Consider the following 13804-nt stretch of genomic DNA (forward strand, 5'->3'; position numbering starts at 1 on the left):
ACTTCCCATCATTCTTCAGCTTTTTGTTTGCATCTGTGGTTGCTGGGGAGTCCTGGGTTGATATATCCATAGCACTTATCCACGGTGACTCCAAGATTTCCTTCTGGAGTGACAGCTCAGTTAGAGCCCAGCACTTTATATTTTAGGCTTCTTCACTCCACCAGGAATGTTGAATTTGAGTATGCTATAGGTATGCTTGTAGAGATACTGCAGCAGTAACATTGAACAAGGTCCTTGTGAACTGCTCAAGAATAAATCAAGGGCTATTTCTGCTTTTGTGGCTTTTCCGACCAGCTGCTCCTACAGGCAGTCATTTTTTGTGTCTATAATTTAGTCCATTTGTTATAGCCTGTTGTAAAATTGAGCTATGTGAGGATAACTGAGGTTTGTTAATACAGTTTTCTGTCCTTTCCAGCCTCTTGCCTTAATGTGCCACAGTCAGTGAAACCGTCCTGGTGGGATGGCCAGCACTGTAGCTCCAAAACTGTATTATTCCTATGTAGGCACTGAATTTCACTTCATGGAGATTTTTTTGTTGCTTAAATATATAATCAACTTATTTACCAAAAATGTGATTTATGTAGGTCCTTGGCCACAATCTCCCCTTGACACTGGCAGAACTTGTGCCCAGGACTTAATTTGTCCCCCCTATTTTTCTTCCTTCCAGCAGTTTTATACATACCCTTTAAATTCCATTCAAAAGCAAACACGCCCACTGATACATCTTATTATTTAGACATCCATATGTGTGGGAATCCTGTCTTGACTCATTTAATGTTTTGGTGGTTTTATTAGTCTCTTCAAATAAGCAATCTTATCAACAGAACATGCTCCATTGCAATTCTGTGCATTTTGCAACAAAGAGAAAAGTAACATTAGTCGGGTTTTTTACAGCTAGACTGTAGCTTTTGAGAAAAAAAACAATAACGTAGTCATTGCGTCTTCTGTATATAGAACCACTTACATCTAGAACAAAAAAATACAAAGTAGCCTTCTGAGACTGATAATGATTGTCCAGCTGGCTGTAGGAGTTTCTGTTTTCTTTATAATTTCTGTATCGTATTGGAGTGATATAACTGATAAGCCAGTGTTGAGCTAAATCTCACATTTTTCAGGCTAAACAAAATTCATCAATAATTTTGCAGAGCCATTTCAGAAAGGAAATTTTACTCTGCTTCATACAGTGCAATAGACTACTCAACTTAGTGGTACTAGATAGCTCTAGCCACATAAGTACAGAGAAAGAATGAAAAATGTTTTCTCAAGTTATAAGGAGCCAGATTCATAACCATCCGTCACTCGCCAGGGCAAGCTGCTGATAAACTCCACAGAAAAATAACAAACAGCGTATCCCTGTATCTTGGCTGGTGAAAATGAGATTCTTTCTCTGATTGATGTTAGCGGAGAGGCTTGTAAAAATGCATTTCCAGCTGATTAGTTCAGAAGGTGTCAATCTCATGGAGTTTTATGACCTGCAGACTATACTCCAGATGTACATTTGCTTTTTATAAACTAACAAAGATGAATGACGAAATTTGAGTATTTCTTTGGCAACTGCACCAGATATTGCCTGGGAGACCATACAGAGATATAAAACCCCAAAACTATGCTTTTAACCATCAGTACCCCCAGCTTTGACACTGATCCAGGTTTCTAGAATTAAAACCAGCAAGGGAGGTCAGTACTTCAGCTAGGAAAGGGTTTCATATTGTATGAGAATGAGACTAGAAAATCACAAGAGTCACAGACTATTTGAGGTTGGAAAGGCCTCTGGAAATCATCTAGTCCCACCCCCTGCTCAAAGCTGGGTCAACCAGAGCAGGTTGCTCAGGGCCATGTCCAGTTGGGTTTTTAGTATCTCCAAGGATGGAGACACCGCAACTTCCCTGGGCAACCTGTTGCAGTGTCCGACCACTTTCACAGTAAAAAAAGTTTTTCTGATGTTTAGACAGAATTTCCTGTGTTTCAGTCTGTGCCCGTCGTCTCCTGTTCTTTCGCTGGGTGCCACTGAAAGGTGGTCTTTTCTGCTACCCTCCCATTAGGTATCTGTACACAATGATGAGATTCCCCCCGCAAGCCTTCTCTTCTCCAGGCTAAGCAGTCTTAGCTCTCTCAGCCTTTCCTTGTAGGAGAGATGTGTGAAGCCCTTAACCATCTTCATGGCCCTTCACTGAGCTTTCTCTAGTATGTTCATGTGTCTCTTGTACTGGAAAGCCCAGCCTGCACACAGCACTCCAGGTGTGGCCTCACCGGTGCTGAGTAGAGGGGAAGGATCACCTCCCTTGACCTGCTGGCAAAACTCCTCCTAATGCAGCCCACGATGTCACTGGCGCCTTCTTTGCTGCAAGGGCATGTTGCTGGCTCATGTTCAGTTTGGCGTCCACCAGGACTCTCAAAGTCTTCTCCACAAAGCTGCCTTGCAGCCAGTTGTCCCCCAGCATGTGCCAGTGCATGAGGTTGTTGCTCCCCAGGTGCAGGACTTCGCACTTCTTTTTGTTGAACTGCATGAGGTTCCGGTCAGCTCATTTCTCCAGTCTGTCGAGGTCTATCTGAATGGCAACACAACCCTCTGACATATCCTCATCCCAGGAAAAATCAATGTTCTTCCTTTTCTCTTAAAAAAGTTTAAACTTTGATATACTTAACGATGACTTTTTCATTCCTTTTATTTTCCCTGAACTGACTTCAATGTCAGCCAAGTTAAATAAGAATTTTAGATGTGCAAAAGAATAGAAAACCCAGTCCTTTACTATTTTGCCAATCCTCTAACTGATCCACATAGCACAGCAATCCTTAGAGGAATACCTTTAGAAGATCTCTGTTTACTTACACTCTGTCAACATACGATTGAACAAAAATGGGTGATATTTTTCCCTTCAGAAAGAAGTTTTACTCTAAAGCTAGATTATTTTCTGAGAGAAGCAGTCATGGGTTTCCTCCGAGTGCTGCATTGGTATATTTTTCAGTTTAGTGCAGCAAGCAAACTCCCTCTCTAATCTAAATGGAATAATAAAATGTTTGAGCTATTTCAGTCTTGCTGTTCTTTTGGGGAAACAATTATCAGCGATGTGATACCGTATTACATTCATCTAGAAATTTTCTGTAGCTGACATTTCCAGGCTCATTTTCCTTATGACTTTACTTACAGCAAATTAGTAGTTATCAATTTGATCTTGATTTTAATCTTTCACCAAATTAGATTTCCAGTGATGTGACAGATCTAATGCTCATTACATGTGAATATTTCAGCACATAAGCATAAAAGCACCCATGTGTTTAAATCTTGTTTATACTGGCCAGCATTCCTCATCAGTTTATTCAGAATAAAATAGAATCATAGAATCATTTAGGCTGGAAAAAGACCTTTAAGATCACTGAGTCCAACCAGTAACCTAACACTGTCAAGTCCACCACTAAACCATGTCCCTAAGTGCCACATCGACACGTCTTTTAAATACCTCCAGGGATAGTGATTCAACCACTTCCCTGGGCAGCCTGTTCCAGTGCTTGACAACCCATTTGGTGAAGAAAATTTTCCTAATATCCAATCTAAACCTCCCCTGGCGCAACTTGAGGCCATTTCCTCTTGTCCTATCGCTTGTTACTTGGGAGAAAAAAATCTAAATGTTAAATACAGATTGTGTTCTCTCATACATTTTCATGCAAAATAGTGGTGGAAATTGCCTTTGCCACTAGCAACAAAATCTGTCTGCCAACGTATACAGGAATTCACCTTGATAAATGTTGTGAAATATTTAAAGCTACTTGCAGTATAGATATGCTAAAAAACTTCAGGAAAACAGCAGAGTGAGAGTTACTTGTTTCTTTTCTCTAGTGCAAGCCAAATAACCTCAGATAAAAGCTGGGGGTACTTAGACCCACCCAAAATGTTTAATATTTATAAGTTAACAGTGCATGCAGAGCCTGAGTGCCTTCATTTTCTGGTTTGTTCAGCACGTTTTTAGAAAAGTATCGAATAAATAGGTTTAATTTATACACGATACTGAGTATATTCAGCTTGCACAGATTTCCATAGGATTTTAAGAACTCAGTGGAAACAAACTCTCTTTCCTTAATTGAAAGTGAATTCATTAAACTGTTAATTATTAGTGTTCTTTCATACTACATAATTTTTTTAATCTCTCTGCTGGCTGGCTCATTCACATGCAAAGGGGCAGGAGGAAGAGTTTGTTCATTTGTGTGACTTTCTGCCAACAGATGGGCTAGTTGATTGTATGGATCCTGACTGCTGTTTGCAGAGTTCTTGCCAAAACCAGCCTTATTGTCGTGGACTACCTGATCCCCAAGATATTATCAGCCAAAGCCAACAGTCGCCATCTCAGCAAGCTGCCAAAGCATTTTATGACCGGATCAGTTTTCTCATTGGAGCAGACAGCACTCATGTCATACCTGGAGAAAGTCCTTTTAATAAGAGGTGAGCATGACTCATCATTTATTCATGAATACGAAAAAAATTGAAGAGTGTGTGACATTCACGTTTAGCAGAAGATCCACTGTGACTACAAATTTCATGGCATGGACTTTGAGCAGAGACCTTTTAACATATCAAACTGCTTATTTTCTCTCGTGTCCTGCAAAATTCAAATTGCCAGTGCCAGGAGGTTACAGAAGGTACTTGCCATGCGTAGTGCCTGTATTGTAACAGGGCACTTCACTCATGATTAAATAAATCTTTATTTAACCAGTTGATTGGGGCTAGCACAGTTGGAAATACATCAAAGCAGTGAAAACACTTCAGAAGGAAAAGCAAAGCTGCACTTTTTAAACTGAGCTCACTAAATAATATAAATTATGAATTAATGTAATAGAACTGTTAAGTGCACGACAGTATAATTGCATAAACTATTTGTCTGGTGCTCTACGAAGCAGTAATGACCTGAAAATAAACCAGTAACAGGAAGCAGGTGTCTGGGATCTCACTGAGTGAAAGAAGATGATTTACACTAGAACTACTGTGTTTGCAGTAATTTAACAGCATTAATGTGTTTGGGCACAGCAGTTGATTAAAAGTTGTTGCACAAACGTTCCTTATTGCTCTTTTAAATTTTGTACTTCATAGTCCCTGCAGTTTTACAGATTGCTTTGATACTAATTGAAAAGTACGTTGTTCTTTCAGAGTCTGCCAGAGGTATGACTTGCAGTGGGAACATCTAGAGTTTACAAGTTCTTAAAATTCTTCAGTGAATTTCTGGTCTTAGTAACTCAGCACGGACAAAATGAACCAAAGTAAAATCAACAATATTGAAACAAAATTATTATCTGTAGATGTCAAGGCATTTGTTTATGCAGTGTAAATTATGTGAACTTGTAAAAGGGTTAGAGTCTCAGGAATGTTTTTTTAATGGTAGTTGATGCCATGTAAGGATGTGTGTGTGTGTGTGTGTTCGCTCTGCTGGCTTTTATTCATTCAAAAGAGAACGAAAAAAGCATATCTGTAATTTGATCCTGCATCTTTTTCACAGTCTTGCATCCGTCATAAGGGGCCAAGTATTAACTGCTGATGGAACACCACTCATTGGAGTCAATGTCTCCTTTCTACACTATCCAGACTATGGATATACAATCACTCGCCAAGATGGAATGTAAGTTCCCTTTGAATCACTTCTAAGTCATAAAGACAGCGAAGGCATTACTGAAGAGCTGCTTGTAAAAATAAGATAATAATAAAATAATGGAAACCAAAGACATGAAAAAAGTGATTGACCAAAGTTGTACTTTGTACATTCTTCAAATGTAAAACATGCTGATTATATAGTTCAGGAGTAGAAGGGCTTGCTTAATTTAAATGCAGCATCCCAAACTCTCCATTCACTTAGTGAAGTATTATGTAATATAATTTAATTCATTTCTCCATTGTTCCCAGTAGAGCCATTCTGCCTTCAGAGCAGTACAATGGAATGAAGAATCATCCATAAAATGGAGGCTGTGGATGGCTTTGGGAATTTGCTGACTAGCTAGCCCTGTTGGGTTTTTTTTCTAGGTTTGACTTGGTAGCGAATGGTGGTGCCTCTCTGACACTGGTGTTTGAGCGATCACCGTTCCTGACACAGTATCACACGGTATGGATTCCCTGGAATGTCTTTTATGTCATGGATACCCTGGTCATGAAGAAGGAAGAGAATGACATTCCTAGTTGTGATCTGAGCGGATTTGTAAGGCCAAACCCTGTTATCGTGTCATCACCTTTATCCACCTTCTTCAGAATTTCTCCTGAAGATAGTCCTATCATCCCAGAGACACAGGTAAAGTGTGCTTCAAATAAATAGCATTTTATCACAGGCTAGTATTAAGCAACCATAATGAAAAGAGTGCAAACTACTGTTGAAAAATAAATAATTCTGACTAAGTGCTAAGAATTTGCAACATGTGATTATTTCCAGACCGATTTATTTATTCTATGGGATGATATTTAAAATTTCATCTGAAAAAAAAAAAAAGTTAAGAAAGCTTGGTGTACTCCAGTATCGGGTTTTATATTTGTTTGCATCATTTAATTTACAGAATGTCTTCATCAGTCAGGCACTGGCCCATCAAAATGGACACACTATAGTACATCTGACTTGTTTGACTGCCCCCTTTTTGGAAGTGCACCTCAGAAACTGAAAATGAAAGGTGTTTTTCCACTATGTCTGAAAGACCCATACAGTTCAATTTATCTGTTTAGTCCTAATAAATAGCATGACACTCAGATTTTTATGAACTAGAAGAACTCTCTGTAATGCTGCGGACAGGCTTACAAGCCAATGACCATGTGTGTTAATCTACTTCTTCAGAACTTGTAATACCGAAAGTAAGACTTAACATCAAAACCTTGCTTTAAATGAAAAAAGCTGTGACTGGAATGTTTTTTCTCTAACATAGATGTATTAAATTCCTCCATCTCAAATAACTAATCATAATATAGTCTTCCTCAACTCTTAAAGCCAAGTTGCATTTCAAGAAGTAATATTTATCTCATTATTGATTTCTGATAAAACTTTTCCTAGTGAAACAGCACTCTTTCTGCCTCCCTCTTTCTCTCCCTCTCCCTCCTCTCCCTCTCCTTTCTCTCCTCCTCCTTTCTCTCTCTCGCTTTTCTCTCTCTTTCTCTCTCCCCCACCTTCACAATGTCATAATTACATAGGGCACTCTGTTTCCCATTCACTAAGAAATGTCCTTGTCTCTTTAAGGGAAACAGAGAAAATGTATTCAAATGTTTTCATGCAGAGCTCTTAAGGAAAGAGCAAAATCATTAAGCAATTCATGGTAGGAGCAGGTTTAAAGTAAAGATGTAAGGAAATTACAATTAAACGCACATACAAATCTAGACTGCACTAGAAAATTGTTGCTTTTATCCTCACTATCATTTCTGTGCCTTTGATAGTTCCAAGTCAATTAAAAGAAAGTATTTGCAAAACACAGTCCACTGAAAAACAGCTCTGATTTACTTGTTTTGGCAACAGATGATAGCTTCAGTTCCTGAAGTGATGGAAAATGGCTTAGATAGATGGGGTATAAATCAAGAAAAAAGTAATAATAGAAGAATGTCAGAAAATACATATTTTCAAAAAACACTTGTAATGTCTAGGTAAACAAGTCATTTCATGAGCAGTGGGACTGATGAAGTCTGGATTCCTACTAATTCCCACCCATTGCTATAATTCCAGCTATCTGCCACATCCAGTCCTTCCCCCACAAACTGCATTCAGCCTTTTTCTCATGGGAGTACCAACTTGGCTACTTCTTCTCTACCTGAACCCTTTTCTTAATAAATCCTAGAGGTTTATTAAAATACTAGTATTTATTCATATAAAAGGAATTATCTTTAGAGATTTCTACTGTTTCAAATGTGGTTGAAATTGGCTCTCAGGTTCAAAAGTAGTGAGGTGGGGGGTCTGACAGGCAGGACTCTTGGGTCAAGTTGACTTCCGTAGAAAACCAGCCAGAAGGAAAGATCGTATTCTCGGAGGATCCTAGGCAGTTGGTGTTGATGGGTCATTTATGAGGAGGTAAAAATAGTACTGTCGTTATGTATGCGAAAATCTGTTTCCGGTACTGTGTTAAAAAAAAAAAAAAACCAAAACAAAACATCAAGGAGTATTTTCTTCTATATTCTTTGCTCATCACACATGTAATCCCCTGCTTTGGCAAGTGGGAGCTGCACAGCTGTGCCTGGGACGTACCCCTTTAGGGTCAGGTTCCCCTTGGAAAAGCATAATGATCAACAGTCTGTCTCCCAAAAAATTCACTACTATGATTAAAGATGGGCAGAACCAGATTCCATTCCAAACTGTTCAGCTCCAGAGGAACTGCTGTACATCTTTTCATAAAAAAGGGGCAATGCCAGTTTAAAGTGTGGGAGGCTGGGTGAAGGCACAAAGAAAGAAACCGTTCCCCGCGTTCCTTCAGTCAGTATTAGTCACCCTGTTCGTGTGGTGTGACAGCACTCACTGTCACGTACTACAGGAGAAAACGATGTGCTGCTGTAATCATCATCCCTTGAAGTGCTTCATCATGCCTTGGAGATAATGTTTCCAAAAGAGTGTACTTAGTGGCTTATGAATCCCAAATTGATCAGAGGGGGAATTAAAGTCTGTACCAAAGAAGCAGCACAAAAGAAAACTGAAAAAAGAAGGCAAGCAAGGGGCAGGAACAAACACAGTGGGTAAAGGGGTGGTCACAGAACCCACAGATCGTTACTCAAGAGGGGTGATAATAAATAACATGTTAACTAAATTTGGACTACTTAGGCATGACTTTATCTACTTTTAATTGCAAGTTAGCATGCTCTGCCTAGACTTAACTAGCTGAGATTAATCAGCTTGGAACAAGACAGTAAACAGCATGCAGATGAGGGAGATCAGGTTAAGCTGGAGCTGCTTATATGTTAGGTAATGTCATTGCTGTCTTTTTCCTTGTACAATAAATGTCTGTTTGTGACATACTGCAGTGTGGTCTGGCGGAAAGCCACATGTGAGTCACAATGAGCAATTCTGAAATTGAGTTTTTGAGGCTTTCCTTCTCCTAAACTTCTATTATCCACTGTTATGTACGCTTGCAAGATGCCTTCGGCAGGTCCCAAGCAGCTTGTTTCCATCACCTCAAGTGTGTGGGAGAATGAAGACTGAAAAGTTTTCCTTCAAATTATATGTTCAAGGTTGCCCACTTTTTTTCTTCCCCTCTCCCCGACTCTCTCTCACTACTGGCAATACGGACAGCAGAAGTTGGCACAATTTATTTACCCAGAAGAATTCAGGGTAAAATCGGGCCTCAGTGACTTAATAAAACCAACTGTTTGTAACTTCAGGGTGGCCAGATTTTCAGCAAAGATATTAACCTATTTTATCATTTAAAAGGGCAGTATAATAGGATGTCTAGATATTCCAGTATTACATGGATGCCGCATCCTAGTTTCACTTAGCTAAACTCTCCAGAACTTCAAGTTTGTACTGAGAAAAAAATGGAGATTACTCTTAGAGCCAAATATCTCCATTTATGTGTCCTTGTTTTTCAGCACATTTTCTGTTTCTCTTCTGTTTTCTGTTTGAAACTTTATAGACACCTCTTTTATGGACATATTTTTAGGTTTCTACACGTGTATGATTATTTCCTATCCCTCTTCTCTGTGGTATCTCAGCCAATGTTTTAAGTCTAGAAAAAACAAGTATTTTTTCCCTCTTTTCATTTCTCCTTGCTTTATATTGTTAACTCAAGGTTATTTCTTTATAAGTTCATTTAAGAGCCTCAATTATAGGGGAAGTCTTTTTTTAAAAGGAAAAGATTGTTCCATCTTGAAACGAGCAGTTTCAGCTTCTACTTAAAGAAGTATAGTTTTACTACTCCTTGGTTTCAATTTTTGTGTAATAGCAGTAGTTGCCAATGTCTACCTGTATCTAAAAGTGCCATCTTTACCCCTCTCAAACCAAGATGATGTTACATTTTAATGCAGCAGTTCAGCTGTTACTTCTCAGCAAAGAACCTTTTTCTGACATTAGGACTGAAGTTTGCACTCATTTGTGAAATTTGTTCTCAAATCCTCTATTGAGGTTGCTCATTTTGCAGAAAAAATCACAGCGATACAGCAGGCATTTTCCCCCCAATTGAATTAAATTCCTTATTCAGGGTTCTTAATACCATCGGAGCATGTCACCTGAATCATATTGCATTTTGGAGCAGGAAAGCATTCCAGAGCCTGGACAGCTTTAGTCCTGCTGGCCAGCAGCGACGAGGAGCCCTGCACAATTTATGTGACTCAGTAACCAGCTTGAACTCTCGGGACAACCACCTCTGTCTTTGTGAAAATAGAGGTGACCCTTATCTCAGTCCTGTAGGTTAAATATTTCATAGCTGTCCTTCCGAGAAGGCTGATCATCCATGAATAAAATGTCAAGCATTAGAATTTGGTGGTTGGGCTATAACTCAGTGCCCTTAGGGTATCAGCCTTTCTGAAGGTAGTTTCTGGAAAAGGTAAAGTACAGACAGCTTGGTTGTGCTGGTGATTCCTGATGTGACTTTTATACCCAGTGACTTTCCTGATTGCTTTACAATTGATGTGTTGTCACGGCTCCCATAGGATGCTCTCTGCTGTGCCTGATGATTTAACTTTTCAGATGAACATTAAACTGTTTAATTCTTTCTGTAATGCTTGATTCTGGGAGAGAGATTGAGATGCATAACCTTACCTCTACATTTCTACAGTTCTCAAGAAAATAAGTTGCTACAGGGGATATTTTATGGAAAGAAGGAAGTTGTAAGTCAGATTTCCAGCAGATATTTGAGGCTTCTACAGAAACTAATAATAGGGGTTCGGGTTTTGTTTTAAACCTTGCGGAGAACTGTATGAGTGTCCTAGTTTCTAATTTGATAGTAATCCAAATACACAGTGGAATTTCTTAGAAATTGAAACTTCAAGGTGTCCTCTTTATTGCCTGTTATCTCAGCCAAGAGTACTGGAAGACCACCTAAGTGTTTAACCCTGCTTTTCCACAGTTGCAGTTGTAAAAGAAGCAACGGTCGTAACAGGAGACCACTGAAGTCCATTAAATTGTGTCCTGTTACAAGCATATTATTTTTTTTCTCCTCTTGCTTACCGAGACCTCCATCTGTTAGGCTAGTTTTAATGTGCAGTATATGAGAGTCCTGCTGATGCCTTGAAGAGGAATTTGTCTTTTGGTCCTAGCTGGTTTATGTTTTTCCTTCGAAGTCTAAGAAAAGGAATACGTTCACAATCATTTCTCTCTCTAGAGGCGGGGTGGGGTTTGTTTGTATAGAAGAGATTTGCTTGTTCTCTGGCTTAGATACTGTGCATATATTGGACGGAGGGAGAGCAGACTAGACTTACAAACAGAAATTATGCCACTCTCACTCCCTTCCAAGTGATGGTACTGCTTGTCATTTCTTCTCAGTGATGGCAGGTTCTTGGTGGGGAAAAAAGAAACATTCGAAGATTTAAGAACTGAGATTTTTTAAACCTGAATTTAATTTGTCCAGTATCTTCCAATTCCTCCTTTACTTCCTACAGCTCTGTGGTAGTCTTACTGGAGAAGAAGAGTTGCATGCCTACTTATATCAGATGTAAATAACCATTGGTGCCAGACAATGAGTCAAAATACTATTTCTGATTTTTTGTTACTGTTATTGGGAAGGAGATAGATACAATTAATACCATACAAATCTTTCCTTATGTCCCAGCAGAAGTGCTAACACAGAGGATGGTGTAGCACCTGTTGCCCTCCTCAAGAGCATAAACCACATTATTTGCCCCTATTCAACACAGACAGGCAGTTGTTTAAAAGCAGTGTCCAAGGATTTCTCTCGCATAGAGAGCTAACTTAGCACTTATTTAGTAGCCAGCTTTTGATCCCACTGAAGTCTCAAGCCTAATATTTGTGACAATGCTTTCCCTGAAGTCTGCTTTTGACTAATATTAATTAGTGTTTGGTCTTCAGATTTTAGGACTAGGAGACAGGAAAGTAAAATAAAGCTTTCCAAATTTACTTCCCCAAGATGCTCCTTTGACACCACCAAAGCTCTGGGCTTGTGCTTCAGCATCCTTTGCCCTCTCTTCCCACCAGAGAAGCATTATTTTTATAAGTGTGTCTAGATACTTTTTTCTTCTTTTTTTTTCCAATAAGCTGTGATGCTTGGTAGCTGTTCACCTGAAGTGCTGGCTCTCAGTGTTTATGTCCTGACTGGGGTATAGGACAGTATAGGCTGTCTTCATCCATGTTGCGCAGAAACCTTTGACATCCATCCATCCATCACCAACAAAAACTCCTCAGCTCAGAGGAAAAGACAAGGTAGAGGGGGGAGGAACCTTTTAAGAATAAAATTGAATCATTGCACCTCTCTGAAATGAGAAAGTGGTGAGCTGATGTCTGAGTAGTGAATATTGATCAGGAAATATGGAAAAGCTTTCCCTGAGGCATCCTACTTATCTGTCTTCAGAATAAATGGAGGAATGCTCTAGTTCAAAGTATTTACAATCCACAGGTAATGCAAATAATAAACCACCTGAAAGTCCTTCCTGCTCCTTCAGGAGCAATTAGACATCCCAACCCAAATCTGAAGCTTTGCGGTGCTTAGAGGCTCTACTGCCATCATTACGTGTCCATACCTGGGACATGGGTGGCAGCATAAGAAGGGGCTATTTTCACTTTGATGGAAGATGCTTTTTTGCCTCTTTTGAAAAAAGCAGTTGAGAATGTTTTCCCTCTCCTGCGTGGTTCCTTTCCCCACATAAAAATAACAGAGATATCTTTGAAATCCTTCAGCAGAAAGTGTCAACTAAGCAGCTTCAATATAACAAAGAATTTAGACTTTGCTTTTCAGAAAAAAAGGTGAGATGTTATTTATTTCTGTATTTTTTACATTATTAAGTGAAGGCTGGATTTAGATGATACTTGCTAATGGATTGTCATGTAGCATCATGTCAGGCCTCCTTTCATGATAGCTGCATTGTTCTGTTTAATTCCAAAATCATTCAAATACTGTATTTTTTTTCTTACCAATGCATAGGTACTTCATGAAGAAACGACAATACCAGGAACTGATTTGAAGTTATCATACTTAAGCTCCAGGGCTGCAGGATATAAATCTGTTCTGAAGATTACTATGACCCAATCTGTTATACCATTTAATTTAATGAAGGTTCATCTTATGGTGGCAGTGGTGGGAAGACTTTTCCAAAAATGGTTCCCTGCATCCCCAAATCTGGCTTATACTTTCATATGGGATAAAACTGATGCGTACAACCAGAGAGTCTATGGATTATCTGAAGCTGTTGGTATGTGTGTTATGGAGTTTTTTTGCATTTTTACTGTTGTCTTGAAAGTAGGGAAGCACATCTCAAATACTTGTATCCATTAAGTAGAAAATGCTTAGCAGAGTAAGATGAGAAATAACAGTGGATATTAAAATATATTAGAAAATACTAATCTAAATTTTGAATTATAAGAAAAAATTTCCTTCAAAAGGAAAAAGAGACCACAGTCATTTTTCACTTCTAGTTCTTCCTCAGGAAGTAGCCCTCAGCCTAATAATACAGTATGGTATTTAGTCTGCACGCTCCTTGTACTTCAGAGCACAGTAGCATTCTGACGTACTTCACAAAATGGCTTTCCTCTGTACCTGTCTTAATCCAATTACTTTTAATAACTAAAATTATTTTAATAACCCAAGATTGCTTTTTAAAGGCTTTTGGAATTCTGTTTAGGATTTTCAATACATCTAAGGAAGCCATAGGGACTTTCAGGTAGCCTGGGAGAGCAGAAGAACGTAGATAGTTTAAGGAAACCACATTCTT

General features: G+C 38.9%; 1 protein-coding gene across 9 annotated transcripts in view; it reads left to right on the plus strand.

Moving 5' to 3' along the window:
• The window catches only part of TENM3 (teneurin transmembrane protein 3), a 320001-nt gene that overhangs the window by 259952 nt on the left and 46245 nt on the right, over positions 1-13804 (plus strand). For all 9 annotated transcript variants that reach the window (XM_075709610.1, XM_075709612.1, XM_075709613.1 and 6 more), the window contains 4 exons: positions 4219-4435; positions 5484-5603; positions 6002-6263; positions 13018-13285. In XM_075709610.1, coding sequence (XP_075565725.1) covers positions 4219-4435; positions 5484-5603; positions 6002-6263; positions 13018-13285 — 867 coding nt within the window. The remainder of the gene's footprint in view (positions 1-4218; positions 4436-5483; positions 5604-6001; positions 6264-13017; positions 13286-13804) is intronic.

This window comes from Pelecanus crispus, chromosome 4, assembly GCF_030463565.1.
Source record: "Pelecanus crispus isolate bPelCri1 chromosome 4, bPelCri1.pri, whole genome shotgun sequence".
Taxonomy (NCBI): Eukaryota; Metazoa; Chordata; class Aves; order Pelecaniformes; family Pelecanidae; genus Pelecanus; species Pelecanus crispus.